General features: G+C 36.1%; 4 protein-coding genes across 4 annotated transcripts; all 4 read left to right on the plus strand.

Annotated features, from left to right (window-relative positions):
* The first annotated feature begins 2,659 nt into the window (after positions 1 to 2,659).
* Positions 2,660 to 11,426, plus strand: LOC113227903 (ATP-dependent RNA helicase p62-like). The gene is made up of 5 exons (XM_026460991.1): positions 2,660 to 2,842; positions 2,913 to 3,827; positions 6,531 to 6,763; positions 7,499 to 7,677; positions 11,136 to 11,426. The coding sequence occupies exons 1-5, from the start codon at positions 2,790 to 2,792 to the stop codon at positions 11,319 to 11,321; spliced, it is 1,566 nt and encodes a 521-aa protein (XP_026316776.1). The 5' UTR covers positions 2,660 to 2,789; the 3' UTR covers positions 11,322 to 11,426.
* A 1,723-nt stretch (positions 11,427 to 13,149) lies between these two features.
* On the plus strand, positions 13,150 to 18,817 carry LOC113227973. Its single transcript, XM_026461085.1, has 6 exons — positions 13,150 to 13,567; positions 15,140 to 15,307; positions 15,464 to 15,706; positions 17,265 to 17,420; positions 17,908 to 18,061; positions 18,398 to 18,817. The coding sequence occupies exons 1-6, from the start codon at positions 13,490 to 13,492 to the stop codon at positions 18,556 to 18,558; spliced, it is 960 nt and encodes a 319-aa protein (XP_026316870.1). The 5' UTR covers positions 13,150 to 13,489; the 3' UTR covers positions 18,559 to 18,817.
* Positions 18,818 to 18,958: 141 nt separating this feature from the next.
* LOC113228051 lies at positions 18,959 to 20,387 on the plus strand. The gene is made up of 2 exons (XM_026461191.1): positions 18,959 to 19,798; positions 19,974 to 20,387. Exons 1-2 carry the CDS (start codon positions 18,959 to 18,961, stop codon positions 20,385 to 20,387), a joined length of 1,254 nt encoding a protein of 417 aa, XP_026316976.1.
* Positions 20,388 to 20,757: 370 nt separating this feature from the next.
* LOC113228052 lies at positions 20,758 to 22,640 on the plus strand. The gene has a single exon (XM_026461192.1). It carries the CDS (start codon positions 20,859 to 20,861, stop codon positions 22,638 to 22,640), a length of 1,782 nt encoding a protein of 593 aa, XP_026316977.1. The 5' UTR covers positions 20,758 to 20,858.
* The last annotated feature ends 336 nt before the right edge of the window (positions 22,641 to 22,976 follow it).

Raw genomic sequence — 22,976 nt, forward strand, 5'->3', positions numbered from 1 at the left:
TTAATTTATTGATTTATCTGCTTACAAATGCGCCTTGACCATTCAAGTGCTTTTTTTTACAGATATTTTATTTTACACTGTGATATTTTTTTGCTGTGATTCTAGTGAGGATTAGCAAAATCTAGGAATGATTTAAATCTCGGGAACTTAGGTTCCGCTTTTTTTGTAGTACAATTTTCATTTTATGATCTACCTACCTGAAATAAGTATTGTCCTTTCAGTGTTTTAAACATTCCGTCATTTCATCTTCCCTGTCGATATTGATGTAATTTAATTATAATGATAATAAATGTGATTTAAGAACATAACTGACTGAATTTAATTTTTTTATAGTGCTTGCTAGAAAAGCTGGCGGTGCAGCAGCGTAGTAATACAGTGATCAAACATTATTATTTTTGAAGGTGTATTCTAGTCAAGATGTAAGTTTAATTTTACGACTAATATAATATACATGCATCAACGGTGCCATAAGTTTGGCTATACATAGAATGTAGAAATAATGGTCGAGAGAATTCGATACTTTTTTGTAATCAAACTGGAGAAAGGACTACAAAAACCCCCCTAGCTTGGTTTAGGTCTTGTGTTTTTTTCTATTGACGGTACGATGGTGACGACATATAATAGAATAAAAAATTCACCGGACTAACGAATGGCTCAAATCATTTCCTCTTGTGCTTTTGGTGCCTATTTTCGACAAAATGATAATAATGTGCATTGTAGCTAGTCAAGGAAAAATTTTAATTTTGAAAACATATTTTTCAGAAAAATAAATCTAGGTATTGTAATCTATAATAAAATAAATCCCTTCAGTACAAAAATTGGCCTACTACTTTCCCGATCGGTCCACTTTCACTATTCGTCTACTTTTTCGATTGGTTCACTTGTTTTCCCCGATTCGTCTATTTCCCATTTCGGCTACTTTTCCATTTGGTCTACTTTCCCGATCGGTGTACTTTCTCAATAGGTTTAATGATGCGTCTACTGAAATATTCTCATGTACAGATTGCTAAAAAAACCGACCTCAAAAGTTGTGGAATTACATCTGTTTGCCAAGTTTTATTAAAATCGGTTACCGGAAAGTGCGCTAAACCGGATTCCCCCTAGTTTGCCACCTTTAGAGAGTAGAACATTTTCTTCAAAATAGGATAGTTATCCTCAAAAAAGAATCTTCAAAATCGGTTCACAAATACCCGAGCTATCGCGACACGTACCTACATAAAAAAAATAGTCTAATTGAGAACTTCCTCCTTTTTTGAAGTCTGTTAAAAACTACTTGATTTTGTTTTTTCAAATCATGTGTAACGTCAGGGAGATGCTACACGGGCGTTGCGTTGTCACAACTGCGTTATTCTACATATAGGCGATTAACACACTGCACCGCGCCCGCGGGACGCGGAATCACACACGCGGTGACGGAGACGCAGATCTGCGTCAACGCGCGGTTTAATCTGCGCGGGGGCAGCGGTCTAGCGGCCCCGCGTCACTTAAAGTACTCGCTTCGTAGTTGATCGACGTAGTGATTGTATATGTAACCGAGATCCTTTTTTGACAAGAATGGTTAATAATGCAGAACTCATACAGGACGCTGCAGTTACACTATTTGGTTTTTGTTTACGTTTTTGGTACTCAAATTTGGATACATCCCTTTTTACGAAATCGATAAATGGATAATTTCAACTTCATTGCAAAGATTTAAGAAAATATGAAGATAAATTTGGTCAATTTTCAATAGTAAATATAAATTTATCGACGGCGAGATCTATTGTAGAAAACTAAACATGTCCTTAAGATTAAAAATCTGCGCGGTAGTGTGGAGCGCAGTGTGCCATACCATGCGGTTCGCCACGCCCCTCCGCGCGCCGATGAAATCGCACGTGCCGCACTCTTGCGCGGAGAAGCATTGTTAGTGTGTTCGACGGCGCGTGTATTCCATACAAACTGAAGCATTTCAGTACAACGTTAAAATGCGCAGCTCCGCGTTCCGTCGTGGGGCGCGGTGCAGTGTGATAACTGCCGTAAAGTAGAACGACATGCCACACGGTGCGTTGAAACAGCGTGTGTCGACGGAACAGCTCGTGCGGCATTAAGTCTGTTGAAATCAACGCAATTGCGACGACGGACGCAGCGCCCGCGCCCGTGTGGCATCTCCCTAAAGCGCCCATCAATATCAAAAATATAAAAATGTACTCTATGACAATCTGCCTTTGAAAATTTGTGAAATGGATTTTTTTTTGTAAAATTTTATTAATTTACATGCTTAAAAGGTGGACCATTTGGACAAGTGAACCGATCGGGAAAATAGACCGAACCGGAAAGCAGACGAATTGGGAAATGAACGAATCGGGAAGAACAAGTGGACCGATCGGGAAAATAGATAAAATGGGAAATAGACGAATCAGATAAGTGGACTATTTGGACAAGTGGACCGATCGGGAAAGTAGACCGAATGTACCTAATAAGGGTTTTTTTTTATAACTGTCAATGTCAATCAATTTCAATACTTATCGAACTTGGCTGTATGGTTTCAAAACTTTGCCTTTTTTCTTTACATGAAGAATGAAAAAAATAACAATAATAAGAAATTATCAACTCGTGCGTTTATACGTTTGTGTGATTGATGAAATAAATAGTCTAAACTGCTATTTAGTCCTGATTTCTTAAAAAGTTAAGTTTCACACTAAACGTTAGCTAATTCAAGTCCAGTTTAAATTGTCTCTAATTTCATAACCACTAACATAACCTAGATTGTGCCTAGTGCCTGTCCAGTAAACAGACTTTTTGTGGTGACAATGTCGTTTAATATATTTGCTAGAATGTTGCGGCGGAGAGAGTTACCTATATTGTAAGTACTGTTACAATTTCGTATCTTTAAAATAGACCATTCAGCTTTTAAGTATAACACATTATTGCAGGTTACATCATTCAACTCAAAGTTCATTAAAAACATTAGTAAATACTTTGAAAAATGTACGATTATCAGGAACATGTGCCACTCAAAGTTACGGATTTGTGCAATTAAGACCAATTTGCTCTCATAGATTCTATTCAGTGAAGCCAGCTCAAGATGAATTGGATCATAATGATCAAAGTGTCACTGTTATTGGTGAGGATATTCCTAGCCCATATACAGATATTGACAAAAGCCAGTTCCCTGATTACATTAAGGACTTTTTGAAAGAACAAGGATTCACAAAACCCTCAGTGATTCAGTCCCATAGTTGGCCAATTGCTTTAAGTGGACAGAATTTTGTTGGAATTGCCCAGACTGGCACAGGGAAGACACTGGCTTATCTTTTGCCAGCTGTTGTTCACTTAAAGGAAAAGCAGGCTAGAAAAGGTAGAGGTCCCAGGGTGTTAATCCTTGCTCCCACTAGAGAATTAGCAAGGCAGATTGAACAAGTTGCTAAGGACTTTCAAAGGATGTTCCAAATAAGATGTGTGTGCATATATGGGGGAGCAAGTAGAGCTAAGCAAGCGGCAGAGTTGGAGGCTGGAGTTGACATAGTCATTGCTACTCCTGGAAGGTTGAACGACTTCATTGTTAGTAAAACTACCAGGCTTCATAGATGCACATATGTGGTATTAGACGAAGCAGATAGGATGCTAGACATGGGCTTTGAGCCTCAAATTCGACAAGCATTGGAAGAAGTTCCCTATGAAAAACAAATATTGATGTTTTCTGCAACTTGGCCAAAAGAAGTTCAACATTTAGCCAAAGATTATTTGGGGGAATTTGTTCAAGTAAATGTTGGATCTACAGAACTGTGTGCAAATCATAACATTAAACAGCTCTTTCACTTTTGTGACCAGAAGGAGAAAATGGAAAAGTAAGTAGTTTATACTGCTACTACTCATACCCTTCATATATGTAATATAGACCCTCCGAAACTTGTGTGGATTATGTATTTATCATATAATTGTATAGGAAATGAAACTACTTTTTTGGATCTAAATTGTGTATATTTGTTTTCTCAACAAACTGACATTTTGGGCCCTTTACACGTTCCATGGTCACAGCTGATTGAGATGGTAAAGTCATCAATCAGTTATTTCTGATATTGATTATAGAAAACACCTTATTTTTCACTATAGTTATTATTATTAAGGTGGCTTCATTTGGGACCTATGCAGCACCTCATTACTTCAACCATTAACTGATCTATTGTTATCACCACTAATTACAGTTCATAGCCAAGGCCAACAGCATTAAAGAACTGAAGGACATTTCTGGCTCTGACAGTTTTTATGTCGAACTTCGATTTCCATTCGAAAGCCGATTAGAGGGCTGCACTGGGTGAGGAGATGCACAAGAGTTTCATCCGCCCCGTGGCAGAATCTACATTCTCTGTTTTCTCTATGCCCAATATTTGACATGTGCTTGTTCAAGTCACAATGCCCTGTTAAGCCTCTAGTCAGTATTCTGATGCTGTTCCTATCTAGTGACAGAGCTACCCTACATGTTTAGCACTGTAGGCAGCTATCAGGGCTTTTAAACGCCTTGACTTTGCAGCCACACGATTCGGGAGATGTGTGTGCTCTCATTCAGCAGATCGAGCTATGACAGGCTGTGTGCTATCCCTATAAAGGTCTCAGGACCAATGAAGGCCTCCCTAACACCAACCTTTGCCAGTTCATCCGCTGCCTCATTACTCTCGATGTCAGAGTGACCTGGAACCCAGGGCTGGACCACTTTATTCCTTACCCTCAGAGTATTCAATATAGTTTATATGACTATAGTTTGGATGACTGGGGTTAGTGCTTGTAGAGCGACTTAACTTATCTGAGTTTATGTAAATATACTTGTAAACGTAGCCCTCTCTTTAGGTTCATATCTGCACAAGCAATTATGACGTGTATTTCGGCCTGAAAGATGGAGGAGTGTCGTCAATGTTCTGCTTGTAGCCGAGTCTGGGTCTCACGCCGTGTGTACCACAGCCTACATTGGGCCCCACCTTAGACCCATCGGCATACCAAAGAAGGCGAACGTCCTTCCAGGCGAGACTATTAGAATTTCCCGATTTTCTTGGTTGGAAATTCTACCTGGTAGAGTTTCTTAAAGTTTTGCTTGGGAAGCATGAGATCAAACGTTATTCTCTGAATAGGATGTCTCAGAATTGAGTACAGGGCCAATCTCATTGTCTGGGAGAGCCATCTAGTCTTTAACCTGGTGGTGAGTCTGTACATTAATAGATTCAGGCGTTACTTTGCGGAAGTCCATGTTAATAAAAATGGAAGTAAATTAATTTGCTACTCCGCGAACCCAGTGAAGGTTAAATCGTGCAAAATAGCTGCGCTTGTATTGAATATTGATTGCTCGACGCTCGGTCGAAACAACCCCTCAGGATGCCTCGTGGAGAGGCGAAACACGTGTCGGGTATATTTTTGGTGGTGGTTTGTGATTGTACCGCTTGTTTTATTTATTTTATTAATTTTATGCGGAGGGAGGGTGGGAAAATGAACTGCATGAAAAAAATATTCAACACAAGCGTAGCTATTTTGCACGACTTAACCTTCACTGGGTTCGCGGAGTAGCAAATTAATTTACTTCCATTTTTATTGAGACTGTACATGTTTAGCGAGCATGAGCTTATAGCCCAGGCCTCTTGACGGGGTCATGTTATGTTGACGCCTCTGTACCAGTCCTCATTGCGAGGTGTGTGTCTGTACACTACAGGGTTAGTAGGCGAGTTGCACAAGGCCCTCAAAAAGTGTGTTCACATTAAAATCTCAAGGGTTTCTGTCGTAGAAGTCATCAGGCATTTTTGAGGAAGGGCATTTCGCTTTGGGGAGGATAAGTGCATCTAGAGGAGCACCAGCGATTTCCTCACAGAACTGCCTCCACGATGCTCGTTTGGCCTTTCTTATCTCATTGACGCAGTTGGTTAGAGCCTTCATGTGGGTCTCCCATTCCTTTGTTAGCTTGGCTCTATTAAAGAGTTTTCAAATTTTTTCTCTTAGCTTTCTGAGTTTAGCATTCCACCACGGAACCTTTCCTCAAAAGCTCTCTACGGCTTGGTACCGCTTATGAATCCCGCTGGAGGTGATCTCAACAGCTAATTTTCACGCTGAGTGGTTTTGATCATTAGTTACAAAAGTTATTAATTATTATACCTTATTTTTATTTTTCCAAAGAACATTTCAATTTACGCTACATGCGTTTTACAAAATATTTATTTAATTGTAACAATATGAATTTTTGTTCCATTAAATTTATTATTAATCAATAACATATTAATTAGCACTGCAGTCTTATATCTGATTGGGATTTTTCATCCGAGGAAATACTGGATCCCAAACAGTAGGGCTAGCACTATACATAGACAACAACGTACATAACACTACAGAGCGCGACTTGCGCGAGAGCGACATAAAGCGCGAGATACTGCTATTCTCGCATAGAGATCTCGTCGTGCCCTGTCGTGCTAGCCCTATAAGTGGTCCGAAATGTAGTTTGTTTGAAAAAACAAATATACGCGATTTAGATATGAAAAAAAAAAGTTTTTTTTTGCGTAAACATAATTGTATTTCAGATTTAAATCCATAATGAACAGTATTGTTGAAGAAAGCTATGGAAAAATATTAGTATTTACTAACACAAAGAGGTTTGTAGACAGTTTGACTCTGACACTTAGAAGAAATGGGTTCCCTGCAGCTGGAATACACGGAGATAAAACTCAACTACAAAGGGACACAATTATTCATAAATTTAAAGGTGGCACCATAAATATCCTGGTGGCTACAGATGTTGCTGCCAGGGGACTTGGTAAATATAATTATTTTCTATATTTTTTTATAACCCCGATTCCCAAAGAAGCCCCGATAGCGAAAAAGAGCGGCTACCATGGTGCATAGAGTTCGTGACAGCGACAGGAGCCTCCTGAGTATAATTGCAAACAGGGTTTTTTCCATGAGCATTGGTCCCGGTTGCATATTAGTTTTAGAAAAAACTGTTATTTGTAGTACTAATTCTATTTATAAGTGCTTTGTTACTAACCTCTATGGATGAATTTCGCGAAATAAAGATATTTGAATTTGATACCAAAACAGGGGCGTTGTATATCTGTTTGTATTTCTGTCTATGGCATCGTAGGTCCAAAACGGCTGGACTGATCATACTTCCATTTGAATGACACTACAATAATGTCGTTACCTTGATCTGATCCAGGATCTATAAACACACAAACACACACAAAAACACAAACTATACATAGACAACAACGCTACACACAAAAACACAGTCTTCAGATAGCCATATCCTCGACAATCTCTATGAGTTGAAGCTTACAGAAGGTGACTTTTGGAGTACGTTGTTTTGTATCAGGCATTTTCTAATTTCAATATAATTTATATAATTTTATTACATAAGTACTTGTTTTGAGATAGACAGCTGAATATTATTAAAGTATTATTATAATTTAACATTAAATATATAATTTAAACTGAATTATATAACTGTTTGTAATTTGATTAATAAATAAACCTATTCCTTTTTTTCCAGATGTTGATGGCATCACTCACGTGATCAATTACGACTTTCCCAACACTTCAGAGGACTATATCCACAGGATAGGGCGCACAGGCCGGCAGACAAATAAGGGTGTTTCCCATACAATACTCACCAGTGACGATGCAAGGCAGGCCAAGAGTCTTATTAGTGTGCTGAAGGAAGCTAATCAGGTAAATTTGTTTTGTTGGTATTACTTGAAGCTAGAAGACTTAGACAACTCGGTATTCAGTTAACCAAACTTTCCTGATTTAAATCGCGTATATTTGTTTTTTCAAACAAACCGACGTTTCGGGCCCTTTACAGGTCCCATGGTCACGGTTGACTGGTTCTGGTTTAGGTGAAGTTATAATGAGTATTTCGGTAAAAAAGTCATTTAATTCGTTTTCTGCCAAATCATTACGATGACGCGCTCCGATTGGCCAGCCCGAATTCGAAACAATTGACGGGTGTCGTCAATTGTTTCACTTCAAATCGACCAGTTTACTTGAGCTTTATTGAAAAAAAAATAATTTAAAACTTATGTATTTAATCACCGATGAAATGTGATTCCGTTTATTTTGTAATTAGATGTTTTGCTATTTTTCCCACACCACGTAATGGAATAGCCCTCTAGCTAGAGATATTATCTTAATTACAATAAATACAGAATATTTTTGGAATATACGGAGACGTACACACAGGTCAGTTGTTGGCGCTGTACTATTTCAGCTTTCTAATTTGTGATTTCAGTGCAAACGAGAGTTGATATTTAAAAGTGATATAAGGTCCATTTGCCTGATGAATTGCTAGGGACGGATGGCCCTTATTTCGCCTATTTCTGATTATTTACTCGAAGCCCTAATAGGAATCACCACACGCCTGCTATGTATGTCAATTATGGCAGATCTTCCCTTATTTAAGATACCTATGGGCATAGGCTATGTTCTATGGAGTCTGTTATCAGGGCCCTAAGTCTGCTAATTTTAAATCATTTCAGTTGCGTGTCTATAGTGTCAATGGCAATTTTGTGTGTTTGGTATTCTGCTAAAATTAAGAGAGTGACTTTTTAGTGGCTAGCCACTAGCGTTCTAATTGTTTAGCATTCTGCTCGTCAATGGTGAGTCCATGGCATGTCGATGATATAGTCTACTAATATTATATTTAATTTGAAGAATAAGTTGCTGATTAAATGAGGTAATAATTAAAATATGCATAGTAATTTCCATGGTAGGTTTAGAGGCAACATTCATTGTTAGTGATTGAATGAATCAATGCCATCAGTGCCATTCCACTGACACTGTACTGAGACTCAACTGTCATTACAAGTAGATGTTAGGAGAATACCAAATATTATCTTAATTACAATGTAATCTCAGTGGAGTCGCAACGATATGATTAGTGGTTATTCCCATTTGATTCCCTACAACGGAAACACCGCCAATTTTAAATCCGAACTGATCCCCTCTATACTATGCAACTCCCAACGGATCCCCTCATTGTATTTGTATGTTAAGTACAGTCAAGAGAAAAAGAAATTTTAATATCAAATACTCATTTTCTGAGGAATCATGATCAAATGTTATAATGGATTAGTCGACATAGGACCTATTCCAAAAAACGGCATACTCTTAAAAAAATGTCCTGTTCGTAGAATGACCTATTCTTATAATGGCCTGTTAGTAGAATGACTTATTCTTAAAACGCTCTGTTCGTAGAATGATTTAATCTTAAAAAGACCTGTTCGCCAAATGACTTATTTTAGTAGTGTAATTAGAACACCATAATATTATTTAAAATTTTATTATAAATTTGCAATGAGTAAAAATTTCGAACGCGTATTTTAATTTTAACACGACGTCATTGTCAATGTATTTTGACATTTAGATTTAAAGAAAATATTCCACCTCTAAGGCTGGCAAACTGGGGGATGAATTCGGTTTCAATAAAACTTGGCAAATAGATGTCATTAAACAAACTTTTGAGGTCGGTAAATGGGAAAAATACTGAGGTACCCTCTTTCCGACAAAAAAATAATCGTCGAAATGTGTTCACAAATGCCATGTAATGTAATCGCGTAATATACATACAAAAAAAAATACATTTCCTTTATATAATTTCCTTTATAAAATACCACTTTCTTTGGTCACTCTCATTCATTTACATATCATTACTTAAACTTATTCTGCAATCATCGTGAGTGATAGGCTCAGATGGAAGCAAGTTTCTTGATCTAGCTACAGTAGAACTCCTTGTGAAAGTGTTCGTCCAGGGTAGAATTGCCACCTTACCTATTTCTGCCGCCCAGCAGTAATGTCAGCATTACTGTGTTCCGGGTTCGACGGGTAAGGGTGCTGGCTGGTGAAATTACAGGCACATGGGACTTGTCTACTTATGTCTCAGGGTGGCAGTGCCCCTCAAATTTTTGCGATTTAAAGCACAGCAACTTTTATGGACAGGCGTGTAGCTTACCATCAGGCGCACCGATTTGTTCGTCCCGTCACTTGATATTATAAAAGAAATAAATATAAATTAGCGAATTGACAAACAATTAGAAAAATGGGGTATTTCTATGTATGTTCTTGAAGAATAAGTATTTTTAAGAGTAAGTCCTTTTAAGAATAAGCCTTTGTACGAATATGTCTTAAGTAGAATAGGGAAGTATCCCGAAGGATTAGTCGACATAGGACCTATTCATAAAATTCCATCAGGCACACGACTTGTTCGTCCCGTCACTTGATATTATAAAAGAAATCAGTATAAAATTAGAAAAATGGGGTATTTCAAGAATAAGTCTTTTTAAAAATAAGTCTATTTTTGAATAAGTCTTTTTTTGAATAAGTCTTTTTTTGAATAAGTCTTTTTTTGAATAAGTCTTTTTAAGAATAAGTCCTTTTAAGAATAAGTCTTTATACGAATATGTCTTAAGTAGGATAGGGTACTTCTCGAATAAGACATTTGCAGAATGAGGCCTACCACGATTACGTACTTATACGACTATAGGTCATTTTACGAATAGGTCCTATGTTGATCACATACAATAATTTATTTTGTGACAGGTCATTAATATTGACATATTGATATAACATTTTCTTGTACCACAGTACCTGCAAAGAATAAGCTTGTAAGTACCAGGGTATCAGGTGGGAATAAAATGTTAATATTTATTATTGATACCCTGCACAGGGGATGCGTTGGGAATAGAAAATAATATAATATAAAATAAAACGGATCCAACAGGGGATCCGTTTTAAGGGATCAGATGGGGCTAACTCAGAAAATTAACAGACATACGGCCCTGAACTATGTGTATAGTGCCGTGTGACTTTGCCTAAATGTAATAAGATAATATTAAAAATGATTGAAACTATAATAACTAACAACACTAGTATTCATAAATATGATGACCTTATTTACTTATTGAAAATCTTGGTAGTAAAATATCAATTTTACTACCGTAATATTCATATACAATTTTTTGTGAAAATGCTCCCTCCACTTATAGCTTGTTATTATAATTAATGCAATGATCTAGCAACACATAGACAAATTCCTTCGATCTGAATGGACTCGAACCCGGACGGACCATGCTCTTGACAAACTGATAACACCTTATAATCAAATGATATTTATTATGATATTACCTTTCCAGGAGATTCCCAGTGAATTGCGCGAAATGGTACAAGATTTCCAAATGACGAAACATCTGGATCAGCAAGGAAAACGAAAACCAAAGCCCATGTTTTACTCTTCTAACAACAGATTCAACAAATTCCGTAGCAGTAGACCTAATCGCACTTTTCGATTTAACAAAAATCTGAAATATGATGATAATTAATATTAAACAGAATTAAAAATAATTTGTAAATCATTTTAGGACATTCTTGTAATTGTGCAGTAATATACAACTACATACACCAATGGAGGTTTTTTAATGTAGTTGTTAATAACGTGTATATATATAGGTTTATCAGAAAAAATTGAAAATATTGGATGAATGAAGGGAAAAAAATGTGGTTGATACACTGGAAGAAAGAGTTTCAAAATGGCTACCGTAAAGATACAACGATTTTCCGCGAAAATGTTCTAAAAATTAACTATTGAAGAAAAATGACAGTCTAAGATCTGGTAATATGGCCAATTACACGCTCAAGAATGTTCCGAAGGACGAAAAATTTTTCTATTGAGAAGAAACGTTTTAGGCAGTTTTGTAACATTCCACTAGTGGGAAATATCGTTTTACATAATATATGAAAACTAAATCTAAATAAACGTGTCGTGGTGTACTGCGTGTTATAAATATGATCTGACGTCATCTCCTATTTTTACAAACTGAAAGTGGGGAAAGCTCAAAAACTTATTTGATTTTTGAAATGTTATTCCGTGAAATGTTGATGAAGTCAAAAGAAAATGCTTTACTTTCGTTGTTCCACGTTGCATATAAAACATTACAAAAGTTGAAAAGATTGAACATATTGACTTATCGTATTGGATATTGGACACATTTTTGTAGTGTACGTGACGTGATCGGGTAGAAAGGTGGTTTTAGGTGTTACTTAATCTAAAAACCTAAAAAATAAAAAGCAACCCTTATGCTGGACATTTATTAGGTACATGCCTAATAATATTATTATCAAGTTACTGCTGTTATTCTTCGAAATTACTATCGGTGCTGACTTAAATTGTCCTATTAGTTATAATGTGGATGCCAGTATCTTAAATTAGGTAAAAAATTGTAATATATTTATTGCTTGAATTTTAAATGAGGGATTAAAATCTGAAAATAGGGCAACACTACGTTCCGAGGGCATATGTTCCTTGCACATTACAACCTATTCTTCAATATTTTGTAACACGTTTCTCACTTTTTGTCAAATAACTTTTTTATAAATAAACCGACCTCAAAAGTTCGTAAAAATCTATTTGCCAAGTTTTATTGAAATCGGTTACCGGAAAGTGCGCGAAACCGGATTCATCCCATAGTTTGCCACCCTTAGAGGTGGAATATTGTTTTCAAATTTAAATAGGACCAGCACAGGTATCTTCTTTCCAATAAAAAAAGATTCATCGACTTCGGTTCATCAAAGAGTCTTACCGGAGTAATCACGTAACATAGTAAAAAGAAAATATAGTCGAATATAGAACGTCTTCCTTTTTTTTTAAATGTGCAACAAAAAAGACCGGTCCCTCTTTTCTGAAATTCATTAGCTGAAAAATCTGAAATAATAATTCAGTGTAATTTACAGGATTAAAGAATGTTAATACCCATAATCTACCTACTAGTTCATAAATACCTTTGCCTACTAGTCTATTAATTTATTTTTTCACGTGAACCGTTAAAAATAATAGTCACTTTACATTGCCGCGAAACGGAATGGAACAGAAATTGTTACGAAGTTGTAGGTACACCATACATGTCAATTACGTAATATACAATCTATATATTTTTTATTTTTTTATATATAGATACCAGTGATGAACAGACCTTTGCTTCTGCTTCCTCGACTACAGAAGTGTCGCAAATTTTATAGAGGAACTTTAAAAAAGTGCAAATTTTTGAGTTGATACTCTGTTCATCCAAGGCTACGAATTATTATCATAAATTATAATTCCAGTGGAGTTTCAATGGAATTACAATGACCCAAGAAGATTAGCACAATTGGGCCCTGTTTTTTCGCTCGTATCTTTTATTGTACTTACGTTATACAATAATTGACATTAAGTTTATTATATTATGATTATAAAAATTTGCTTCTATACCCTTCCGCGGTTATGTAAATTGAGCTTAAAATACGTGAGGGAGATCCACTTGCATTTGGCAGGTTTATTTCATTGCTGTCATGGTGATCGATAACCAATGGCTTGTCCCGTCATCACGCTACTGTATTATCACTCGTGTAACTATATATAAATTATATCAGTTAATTACGATCCCGTGATCCATTTGCAGCTCTACAGTGTATAATTATTAAGTAAAGAGTGATATAGCGTTATTGTACAAGGGCTATGAATTTAAAATTGCCTGATCTCGTAACTAAGAGTGTGTTTGATGTAGTGAAGGAGAATTTCCACAGAGTCAAGCTGGTATTCCATTGTAGTTTTACTAGCAATAACATAAGATTATAATTTGAGACGTGTTACGTAACATATTAATATACCAGGTTTCTTACCACGGTATGACTTCTTTTTATTTTCCCGATATTTCATTTTATTTCAAGAAGTCATACCGTGGTAAGAAACCTGATATTAGTGATAATCATTTAGTGAATAACCACGAAAATCCTAAAATCTATATATTAATATAGACATCTATATTATAGTGAATAATGTCCCTTTCAAGATACCTAACTCAATAGTTCTGTACCATCAAAATTCAAAATTTAATAAGAAAATATGTACTTTCTAACAATACACTCCCACAATCGGTACTCGTTGAATAGCAGAACCCCGCAGAAGCCTCTAATATTATACTAAGCGGAAAACTCAGTAAATTGGCAAAATTTAAAAAGGGTACCTTCAATAAGCAAAAAGGAGAACCATCCATATTCATCTATATGATTTTGAAAATTAAATTGTCATCTTTCCTAAACTGGGACAAATATTGAAATAGAGTTCAGACTCTGACTAAAACCCGTCCACTCAACCTATTAAGGCCAGTAACCGCAGCAGAAGCGGGAAAAACTGTTTCGCTAAATCAAATGGTTTAGGTATTTATTATTAAATAACGGTCTAATAAAAAATATACGATACACCTAAGAATATTGTCTAAACAGTATGCTAATAATGTGCTACACGATAGGATGTACTGTATCTGATCATATAAAATCCTGATAACAGGCTTAAAATAAAGTCTAAAACGAATTCCGTACCTGAGAAGCATTAGCTTAAAGAAATAGATATTATATATGATAGATAGATAATTAAAATTAAAAAATAGCACTGTAAGTGCTATTCTTCTAATTTTACAGGTGACGCGATTTTGTGTCGAAATGTAGCATGTGCAACATTTATAATGGCTTGAAATAAAAAAATTAATTGAGTTTAATAACATTTAGAGCTACCCTAATTGGCGTACAAATTGCTTTTCGACACAAAATCGCTTCCCCCGTAAAATTGCAAATATGGCGCTTACAGTGTAATGCTTCTCAAGTACGGAATTATTTAGGAATAAACTATCTAATCTTGTACATAATGTTTATCTGGGGATATTTTTCTTTTAGTACCTACTATAAAGAATCTGCTAATTTTACCTTTCAATTGAAGTTGAAAATGAAAATTTGCAAATTGCCCAGCGGTTTAACGACACGCCGTGCCGTCCGCTGCCCCGTCTGTCGCCATCGGGCGCTTGTCGACGTCGAATCTGTGCCAAATTTCTCCGCGTATTCTTATTTTATTCATATTAGTTTTCAGTGCGCGTGTTGAGATGCGAGTGGCGATCACTGTCACATCCCTCTTACAATCTAGACTCACGTTGAAATACTTAAACAACCCACTCAATATCTTTCGAACGACGTAACGTCGTGCGCGTTTGCACGCTAGCCGTAACATCCTACGTGACGTCACGAGCTCATGTTAAACTGGACTTTCTCCCCATTTCCACAGGGATTCTTCAAGATTCTAATAGTGAGTTAAGTTGGTAGTGATTGTTATTTTCAGAAAACATATGCTCAGCGAATGATATACTGTGGCGAACATGCGGTGTCGAAGGAGGAAATAATGAAACAAATACAAAAATCGGTAAATTACGCGAACACTGGCTACGTTGATGTTCCTTTGGGAGGTTTACTACTCGTCTATGATAGCTATTTCGTTCATATAATTGAGGTTTGTACATATTACTATTGTGATCACGGGTTTCAAGCTGTGGTTCATATAACATGTCACCAAAGATTTTTTCACAAGCTACTAATTGTATAGGTAGTTCTTTACGATTGTTGATATGGGTACCTAGCGTACCATTATCCTAAATTTTGTTGGCAGGGCTCGGAAGATACTATACACAGGCAGTTGAGGTTTCTTTTTAATATAGAAGTTTATTGGATAGCCAAAATGAAGCGACTGGACAAGGAAATGGCAGAGGCCGCAAGGAAGGCCGCAGAGGAGGCCCTGGCTGAGGGAGATATTACCGTAATGCCGGATGAAGAGGAGTTTATAGTATTTAAAGGCGAGAGAGTACTATTGAAAAGATTAAAGATCTTGATGGTCTATCATTGTATTACTACGGTAATTTTAATTTCATAATGATTAGGTACGTGTTCTTTGCGATTTCCCATTACGAAACCCAAAACATTTTGGCTGTTGTACAATGCGAATAAGGTGTTAATCGGCTAAGAAAATGGATTTTATACTTGTGGTGCATCATCTCCTCGAAAGTAGAGTTAATTTTGCTCACTGAAATGATGTCGATTAATTTATTACACTATAAATATTTGTATTATCAGCAGCTTAGTAATTTGGGTATAATTGCGTCAATCCAGTACTAAGCTTGGCAATAATAATTATAAAGAACGGAATGGTATTTCGTTCTCGTGCTCTACAATATCCTGGTTTGTAGTATAATGGAATACACACCATCACCACATGTTGACACTTGAACGAGTCCAAAAGAGATTTCTCTGGTACTCAGCGTACATGTAGCACATGTACTATGGTCAGGCTGTAAGTTGCGGTCACAGTCTGATAGGTTTTTGCATTTCAGAATGCAATCGCTTGCAAGTAATGGACTTAAAACTTAGTAGGGTGTACTGTACCTGAAAATATAAAATCTTAAAAACAGGCTAAAATAAAAGTCAATTAAAAACGAATTATTTAAGAATAAAGACTCGATTCATCCGTAGAACAAAGACCTATGTACAAAACTGCTTATTCTCTGGACATTGTACATTTTGTTCGCTGTTCTTAGCTGTGGATATTAAGATCGACTGTTGTTCGATTTCATATTTCCGAAACGAAATAATACATAAAATTCTGATAACACCTATAGCTAGGCCTTATTTTGAATAACGAGATTTTGTATTTGTCCTCTTTTCGTTGTATAATCACATCCGACTCTATTCTTCGGATGAGTAGGAAGTATCTAACTTTGTACATAATGTTTATAATGTTTAAGTGCCTCCGTGGTCGAACGGTTACCATGCTGGACTGAAACGCAAGAGGTCCCGGGTTCGATTCCCGTGCCGGGAGAAATATTTGTATGGCCTACATTTATTTCTCTCGTGAGTTTGGGTGTAATTTGTGGTTGTGTATATGTGTGTCCAAGGCACCCGCGATACAGGGTTTCCCTAGTGCGGGGCTATGAGTGTGTGCGCGTTATTATTATTATTATTATTACTACTACTATTACTACCTTACCTATTTCTGCCGCCAAGCAGTAATGTGAGCATTACTGCGTTTCGGTTTTGAAGGGTAAGGGTGCTCGTGAAATTACAGGCACATGGGACTTTTCGACTTATGTCTCAGGGTGATGGGCGCAGAGGCAGTGCCCCTCAGATCTTTGCGAATTTAAAGCTCTGAGTTACACTGCAACTGTTATGGACAGGCATGTCATTTTCCATCAGGCGCACGACTTGTTAGTTTAGTTAACAATTAGACAATATCTTCATCACATTTAATTTATGATGTGCATTATTGTAATAACTGTTAGTGAACCAATACATAAAGGAAAGGAAATAAGTTCTTTAATATTTACAATATGGCGAGGGTTAAAAATGAAACTTGGCAGACGTTTATAATTTCCGTTGTTTTCTGGAGTTCAGCACTTTAGCGTGGAATCTGCTCTTAGCGAATTTTCGAAGGCTGGCAATCGATAACCGCTCACCCGCCGGCGCTTATCGGCAAGTTGGACGTGTACGCTACCATCGACGTGCATATGGAGCAATTAAACATCTGCCTTCAAAAGTTATTCAAGCTTTGCAAACTTATTGAGGAGGATAAAAATGTGAGTAAAGTTTGTGTGGTGCACGATAGAGCGTGAGTGACTTCAAATTTTCCTGATCGCTATTAGATACTTCGACCGGGGTGCAGGAAAAGATTCCTTCAGGTATACGTGTATGTTACTTACAGCAAGATTTTGTTCGATTTCCAAATCCCAAAATATTTTGCAAAAATAGTGATTCATTATCACTTTTAACCATTTAAAACTATAACTTACCGATTTTAATTTTGATATAGGTACATTTTAATGCACAGAGTATGTACTGTCTCACTCCGCTACCTTTTGATAGTGAAGATATCATTTTTTGTATAGGATGTACTAACTAGGATATAGGATGACTAAAGGTAAACGCGCATTACGGTGCGGGAAAAAATCGTATTAAAAATGCGGTTACAATTTCACAAACGTTCATACATTTTTGTTTTGTGATTTTTAATCGTAATGCGTGCTTGTGCTTGGCGTTACTCCTGGCGTATTTGATGTTCTTTAGTTAACGTTCGAGGGTCTGAGTGCGAATGATCCCAAAATGGAGGCGCTGCCTGAAGTAGCGTTGTTGGACTACCTCCTAACGTCAAAATTCATCCTTGATCTCCGAAACACTGCAGCTCTGCATCGGCGAGTTGACGATTATGCTTTCTACTTTGGTAAGTTTTAATGAATGACAACTGGATCCAAGAAACCCTATCCAAGGTATAACCAAGGTGTAAGCGACAGGTATATTGTAGTTGTATGGTTGAATATTTATCTTTCAATCCTCAACGAATAAGAATCACATTGTTTGTCGCAAATCCGTAGGACGCCCTGTAGGTATATTACAAAGATATGTACCTACTTTCATTTTGTAAATAAGACTTAAAACGGAATTAAACAGAAATAAATAGATATAATAAGGAATATATATAATGAATACTGTTAATTTAGAAAGATTGGGTTGTAAAACTGTATAAAAACGTCATTGTCTTAGATTTCTTTTTGTGCAGAATTGGTGTGGCCTTTACAAACTCACTACACCCCACGGCATTTATACAAGTTGAAGCTAGACGACTCGTTCGTCGAACCGCTGCCGGTCATGTGGTGGGAGAAGAAAGAGGAAGAAGAAGGTGAAGATAAGGAGGAAAAGGGCAGCTCTGAAAGCGACTAGATTCTTAAGGTTCGATATTCGAAGATATCGTCTCAATATAAGTATTCTTTGTCAAAAAGCACACAATTGTGTTGTGAATTGCAAATCCTTTCATATACTTATTGTATATTTTCACACTTTCGTTAATTTTTATCTATTATGTTCCCGTCTATAGTTATAGTCCCGTATATAGTCTAGTCAGCATTTTGCCTTTGTTTTCGCTATTAATAGTTGTCATTTACATGTAATTAAGTTCACATATTCAATAAATGTACTTATGAACCTGGATAATTTTTGTTTTAATTGACTAATGTTTAGTATTCTATATCTATTGATTTTCCGGGCTGTAGCTTTGATTGTCAGTTACTATAGAGATATCGATTCGTTTTAAACTTTTGTGCCTGTGACAATCGTGTTAAATATGGAAAAGAAAAAGAAAGCAGTGAAAAAGGAATCGAGGAAAATAGTTGGCGGTGTAAAACTTCCTCCGATTGAAGCAGTCCAAGACGATGATATTAGAACGATACTCGACATTGATCCCGAGTACTATTCCTTGGTGCAAGGACGTCCCATTAGGCCAAACAATTCAATCAATAAATACAAACAGGATATAAAAAATGTTGCTTTAAAACGCGTCATGCATGGTTTTCTTGTCGACGAAATCATAAGGATTGATAGAGAAATGACATCGGAAAGAAATACATACAAAACTGCATATAAACATTTCGAAGAATGTCGTCACAGTTTCGACAAATTTTTAGCGTACGACAATGATAAAACAATCGTTATAATGAAGAGATCCGACAATCTGGCGAAAGAACTGGCGAATCAAGTAGAAGATCATAAGAACGCTAGTTACGAACTAGCATCCATTAAATCGAAATTGCAGTACATTGACGAAACTTTACTCATATTACTGTCTTTCGAAAACTTTCTTCATAAAGCTGCACCGATTCTGTGGCAGGAAAGTCAAAACGTGAAATTGGATACGAAACATTCCGAAATAGTGATAATAGACTCCGATATATTTAAAAAAGTTGACATATATCTTATCAAAGAACGATTAAGCAAGTTGGATTCACCGCGATTATATTTTCAAACTCCTCAGCAATTGATGACAATTTTCGATCTTATTGAGAAACAGAATTTGAATTACTTATTGGTAACGGAAAAGCTGAATTGTGAAAAAAATAAGTTCTTAAAAGCAAGAGATTTACTGAAAAGAATGTTGCATGAAGAATTGGATCATATTCAACAGAAGGTAAACTTTATAGGCATCTATTTCATTGTTTATCAAATTTTGTTTAGTAATGAAAATAAATTACTGATTAGAGTTATTTTCACTGAAAAGATTTACTAGTGTTGGAATGGAAGTATAATGGTTATGGATTCATAATAACAGATATGTTATATAGATTGAATTTGCACTATTACAGATTAATGAAGTTGGGGAGATGATCAATTGGAATTTAGTACGAGAGACTGAAGTCAAAGAAGTATTCTATAGAGTCTTGGAAGATAATATTAGGCATTCGTTGTCTTCTGAGACGGCTTTGCAAATTTTCAACTATGTCGAATTTACCTATGAGCAGATAATAGCACCGAATGACACTAAGCAAAGTTCACATGATATGGCATTAGCTCTTGAGACTGAGTATGATGAATTATTGCTCAAATTATCAGTGTATGATTTGAATTTAATAAAAGTCATCGAGAAGGAAACTTATGAAATGGGAGAGAAAGATATAAAACGAGCTAAAAAAGCGAGTAAGCTACTGAAAGATGTAGACAAACTAAGCAAACGATTGAAGTCTTCCTTTGAACCGTCAAGAAGAAAACGTTATGATTAGCAAATGTACGATGTTAAGTTAAAAATTACGTAATCTAACGATGAAGTAATGATAATATAATGTTACGGTAAACGTCTAAATAATACCCTATCGTCCATATAATAACGTGAGCCGCATTAAGTATATTTTTAGACAATTACAGTACAGAAGGTCATAGTTTACAGATAGACTCGATCTAGCCTGGTTTTATTTAGACATTTAGGACCAAAACGTTTAGGTTAGCTAGCCCTACTGGACTGTCCAAGCAGGTACACAATCCATCCGAGAGCTGGCAGGCAACGGACATTGTTCTTAATGTTCGATTTTTGAAGATATATTGACACACTGACACTAGTTGCAAAATAATAGCGTAAATAATTTACTTGTTGTACATTTCGTATTAGTATACAGATTTTGAGTAATTTAGTTATTGCTAAGCAGTTTTCGTGTATTATTTTAGATATAGACATATTCGACGATATATTCGTCATCATGACAACGGAGAAGTATTGTTTGGAGAAACCACGAAAGCCTTTGGTCCCTTTGAAGACCTTGGATATTATATTCCGACGTCGATATGTACCGAACACACAGAAGTATTTTACTAATAGAAAGCATGCAGTTACGGATTCTTTGTCTACGACAAAGAAAAATTATTTTTGTGTGCCACGATCTCAAAAACTAGTATCGTACATTAAATACAGTGACCGTCAAGTGAAATTGACATCGCTTAAACGTTTAGCACAGCCTTTACATTTAAAAGATAATATAAGAATCGCAGATACAAGAGATTTATCCCAACGACTTTACATAGAAGAAGCACCTGATGACGTAAAATGTGTTGTAGCAATACATCCCGAATTTTATACTGTTATAGAAGGCCGACCCATAAGATCATTTGATGACATCAAGGTATATATGAGCAATATTCGTGCCTACGCAATGACACGACAGCAAATAGGTTATAAACGAGACCTCCATATTAAACTTGAAAGAAATATAGTCGACGAAAACAGAGAATACGTCGTCATATCTAATAATTTCAAAAAGCACCTATCACACTTTCAGCATTTTCTTACAGAAGATTATAAAAAATCTATGGCCAAAACAGCCAAGGCTGAAAAAAATTACCAAGAATTAGTAGCGAAGAATAACGAGTTACTTGGTTGGGTCTCTGAGTTAATTATTTTGAACAATGTTGTTTTCAAATTGGACGCTGTTAGAAGCGTTCTAAAAATGTATCGCACATATTGTCTATTTGTAGCCCCTTTATTTTGGCGACAAATATACGATGAAAGCCTTCGAGGAAAGCTAATGTCCATACAGTTTGAATCAGGGGCATTCGCCACAGATAATGACTTGGTTGAATCTTTAGATATAGAAAAGACAGTTGAGTTGGCTAAAATCGAACTGAAAAATCCTTTACCAGCATATATTTACTTTAAAAGTCCTGAAGAAATGATATACATGTTTCGAACGTTAGAGTTGCAAAGTAGAGAATATTTAATACAGCTGTCAAGATCTTCTGCACCTTACAGAATACTTCAGGAACGTAAGAGACAGCTCAATCGTTCAACTACAATGGAGACAGATTATTTTCAATGGAATATTAATTTTCTGAAAAAAGAGATAGCCAGAGAAACTTACAATGAATTATATTTACAAGAGAAGTTCTTCCGTATTTTAAATGAAACTTTTTACGACACCGTTGCCAGCCCGGATACATTAAAATTAAAAATTTGTATAGAATTTGTTTACGAACAAATATTTGGTAAATGTGAGGAAGGACACCAAACAATTAGTGACCCGATGAAGATTTTAGAAGTATTTTACGAGGAATATAATTTAAGGCTGGACTCCTTAGACTTTAAGAGTGTCAAAAAGGCAAGAACTGATTGCTTTGCACAAGATTTGGCGATGATGAGAGACGCTGTCTTAGCCCAAAGAATATTGAGAGAATTCTATGAAATGTCGAAATCTATCCATAAAGCATTTGAATCACCTGCTCGATATAAACGTCCAGTGCTAAACAAGTTTATAGATAAGAAGACTTTGAGAGCTATGGCTGAAGCTGAAAAAGAGAAAGCAAGGCTTGCGAGAGGGGAACGCGTTAAGGTAAAAAAATATAAAATAACGCAAGAAGAACGTGACGCACTTTTATTTTTCACAGAGTGGTGCGATGGAATGGATCCAGCACCTTATTTGAAAGAATATGAACAATATGCCAAACGGGCGTTAGAAGCTACATCTATAACAGATTTTGACACACCTTAATTTCATGTCTACTGGATCTAAAATAATTTATTTGTAATTATAATTGAATTATATTATTACTTTTATTTTTTCGCATTGTTTCAACCAAATTTTAAATAAGAGCCCTATATGGTTGTTTTTATTTAAATATCTGACTATGCAAGCTCGTGTTGAAATTATGTAATCAAGTACATGACGTAACGAAATGTAGTTTTTAATATTTTAGATATTTTGTATTTATAGCGATCTTTAACCCACACCACAGTACAATAAATCCAGTAGTAGTGGTTAGCGTCAGACGCGTGGCAACTATAGGTCTCGAAAGACCTATCTGATCTCAGTCCGCCTTTTTCGCTT

Source organism: Hyposmocoma kahamanoa, unplaced genomic scaffold (genome assembly GCF_003589595.1).
Source record: "Hyposmocoma kahamanoa isolate Upper Pololo Valley unplaced genomic scaffold, ASM358959v1 220, whole genome shotgun sequence".
Lineage (NCBI taxonomy): Eukaryota > Metazoa > Arthropoda > Insecta > Lepidoptera > Cosmopterigidae > Hyposmocoma > Hyposmocoma kahamanoa.

Excerpts from the sequence above, each read along its gene's own strand:
- LOC113227903 (XM_026460991.1), top strand. The coding sequence starts at position 2,790 with ATGTCGTTTAATATATTTGCTAGAATGTTGCGGCGGAGAGAGTTACCT. Across the intron at positions 6,764-7,498 it reads TGTTGCTGCCAGGGGACTTG|ATGTTGATGGCATCACTCAC; the intron begins GTAAATATAATT and ends CTTTTTTTCCAG. Across the intron at positions 7,678-11,135 it reads TGCTGAAGGAAGCTAATCAG|GAGATTCCCAGTGAATTGCG; the intron begins GTAAATTTGTTT and ends TTACCTTTCCAG.
- LOC113227973 (XM_026461085.1), top strand. The coding sequence starts at position 13,490 with ATGAATTTAAAATTGCCTGATCTCGTAACTAAGAGTGTGTTTGATGTA. Across the intron at positions 13,568-15,139 it reads ATTTCCACAGAGTCAAGCTG|AAAACATATGCTCAGCGAAT; the intron begins GTATTCCATTGT and ends TGTTATTTTCAG. Across the intron at positions 15,308-15,463 it reads ATTTCGTTCATATAATTGAG|GGCTCGGAAGATACTATACA; the intron begins GTTTGTACATAT and ends TTTTGTTGGCAG.
- LOC113228051 (XM_026461191.1), top strand. The coding sequence starts at position 18,959 with ATGGAAAAGAAAAAGAAAGCAGTGAAAAAGGAATCGAGGAAAATAGTT. Across the intron at positions 19,799-19,973 it reads TGGATCATATTCAACAGAAG|ATTAATGAAGTTGGGGAGAT; the intron begins GTAAACTTTATA and ends GCACTATTACAG.
- LOC113228052 (XM_026461192.1), top strand. The coding sequence starts at position 20,859 with ATGACAACGGAGAAGTATTGTTTGGAGAAACCACGAAAGCCTTTGGTC.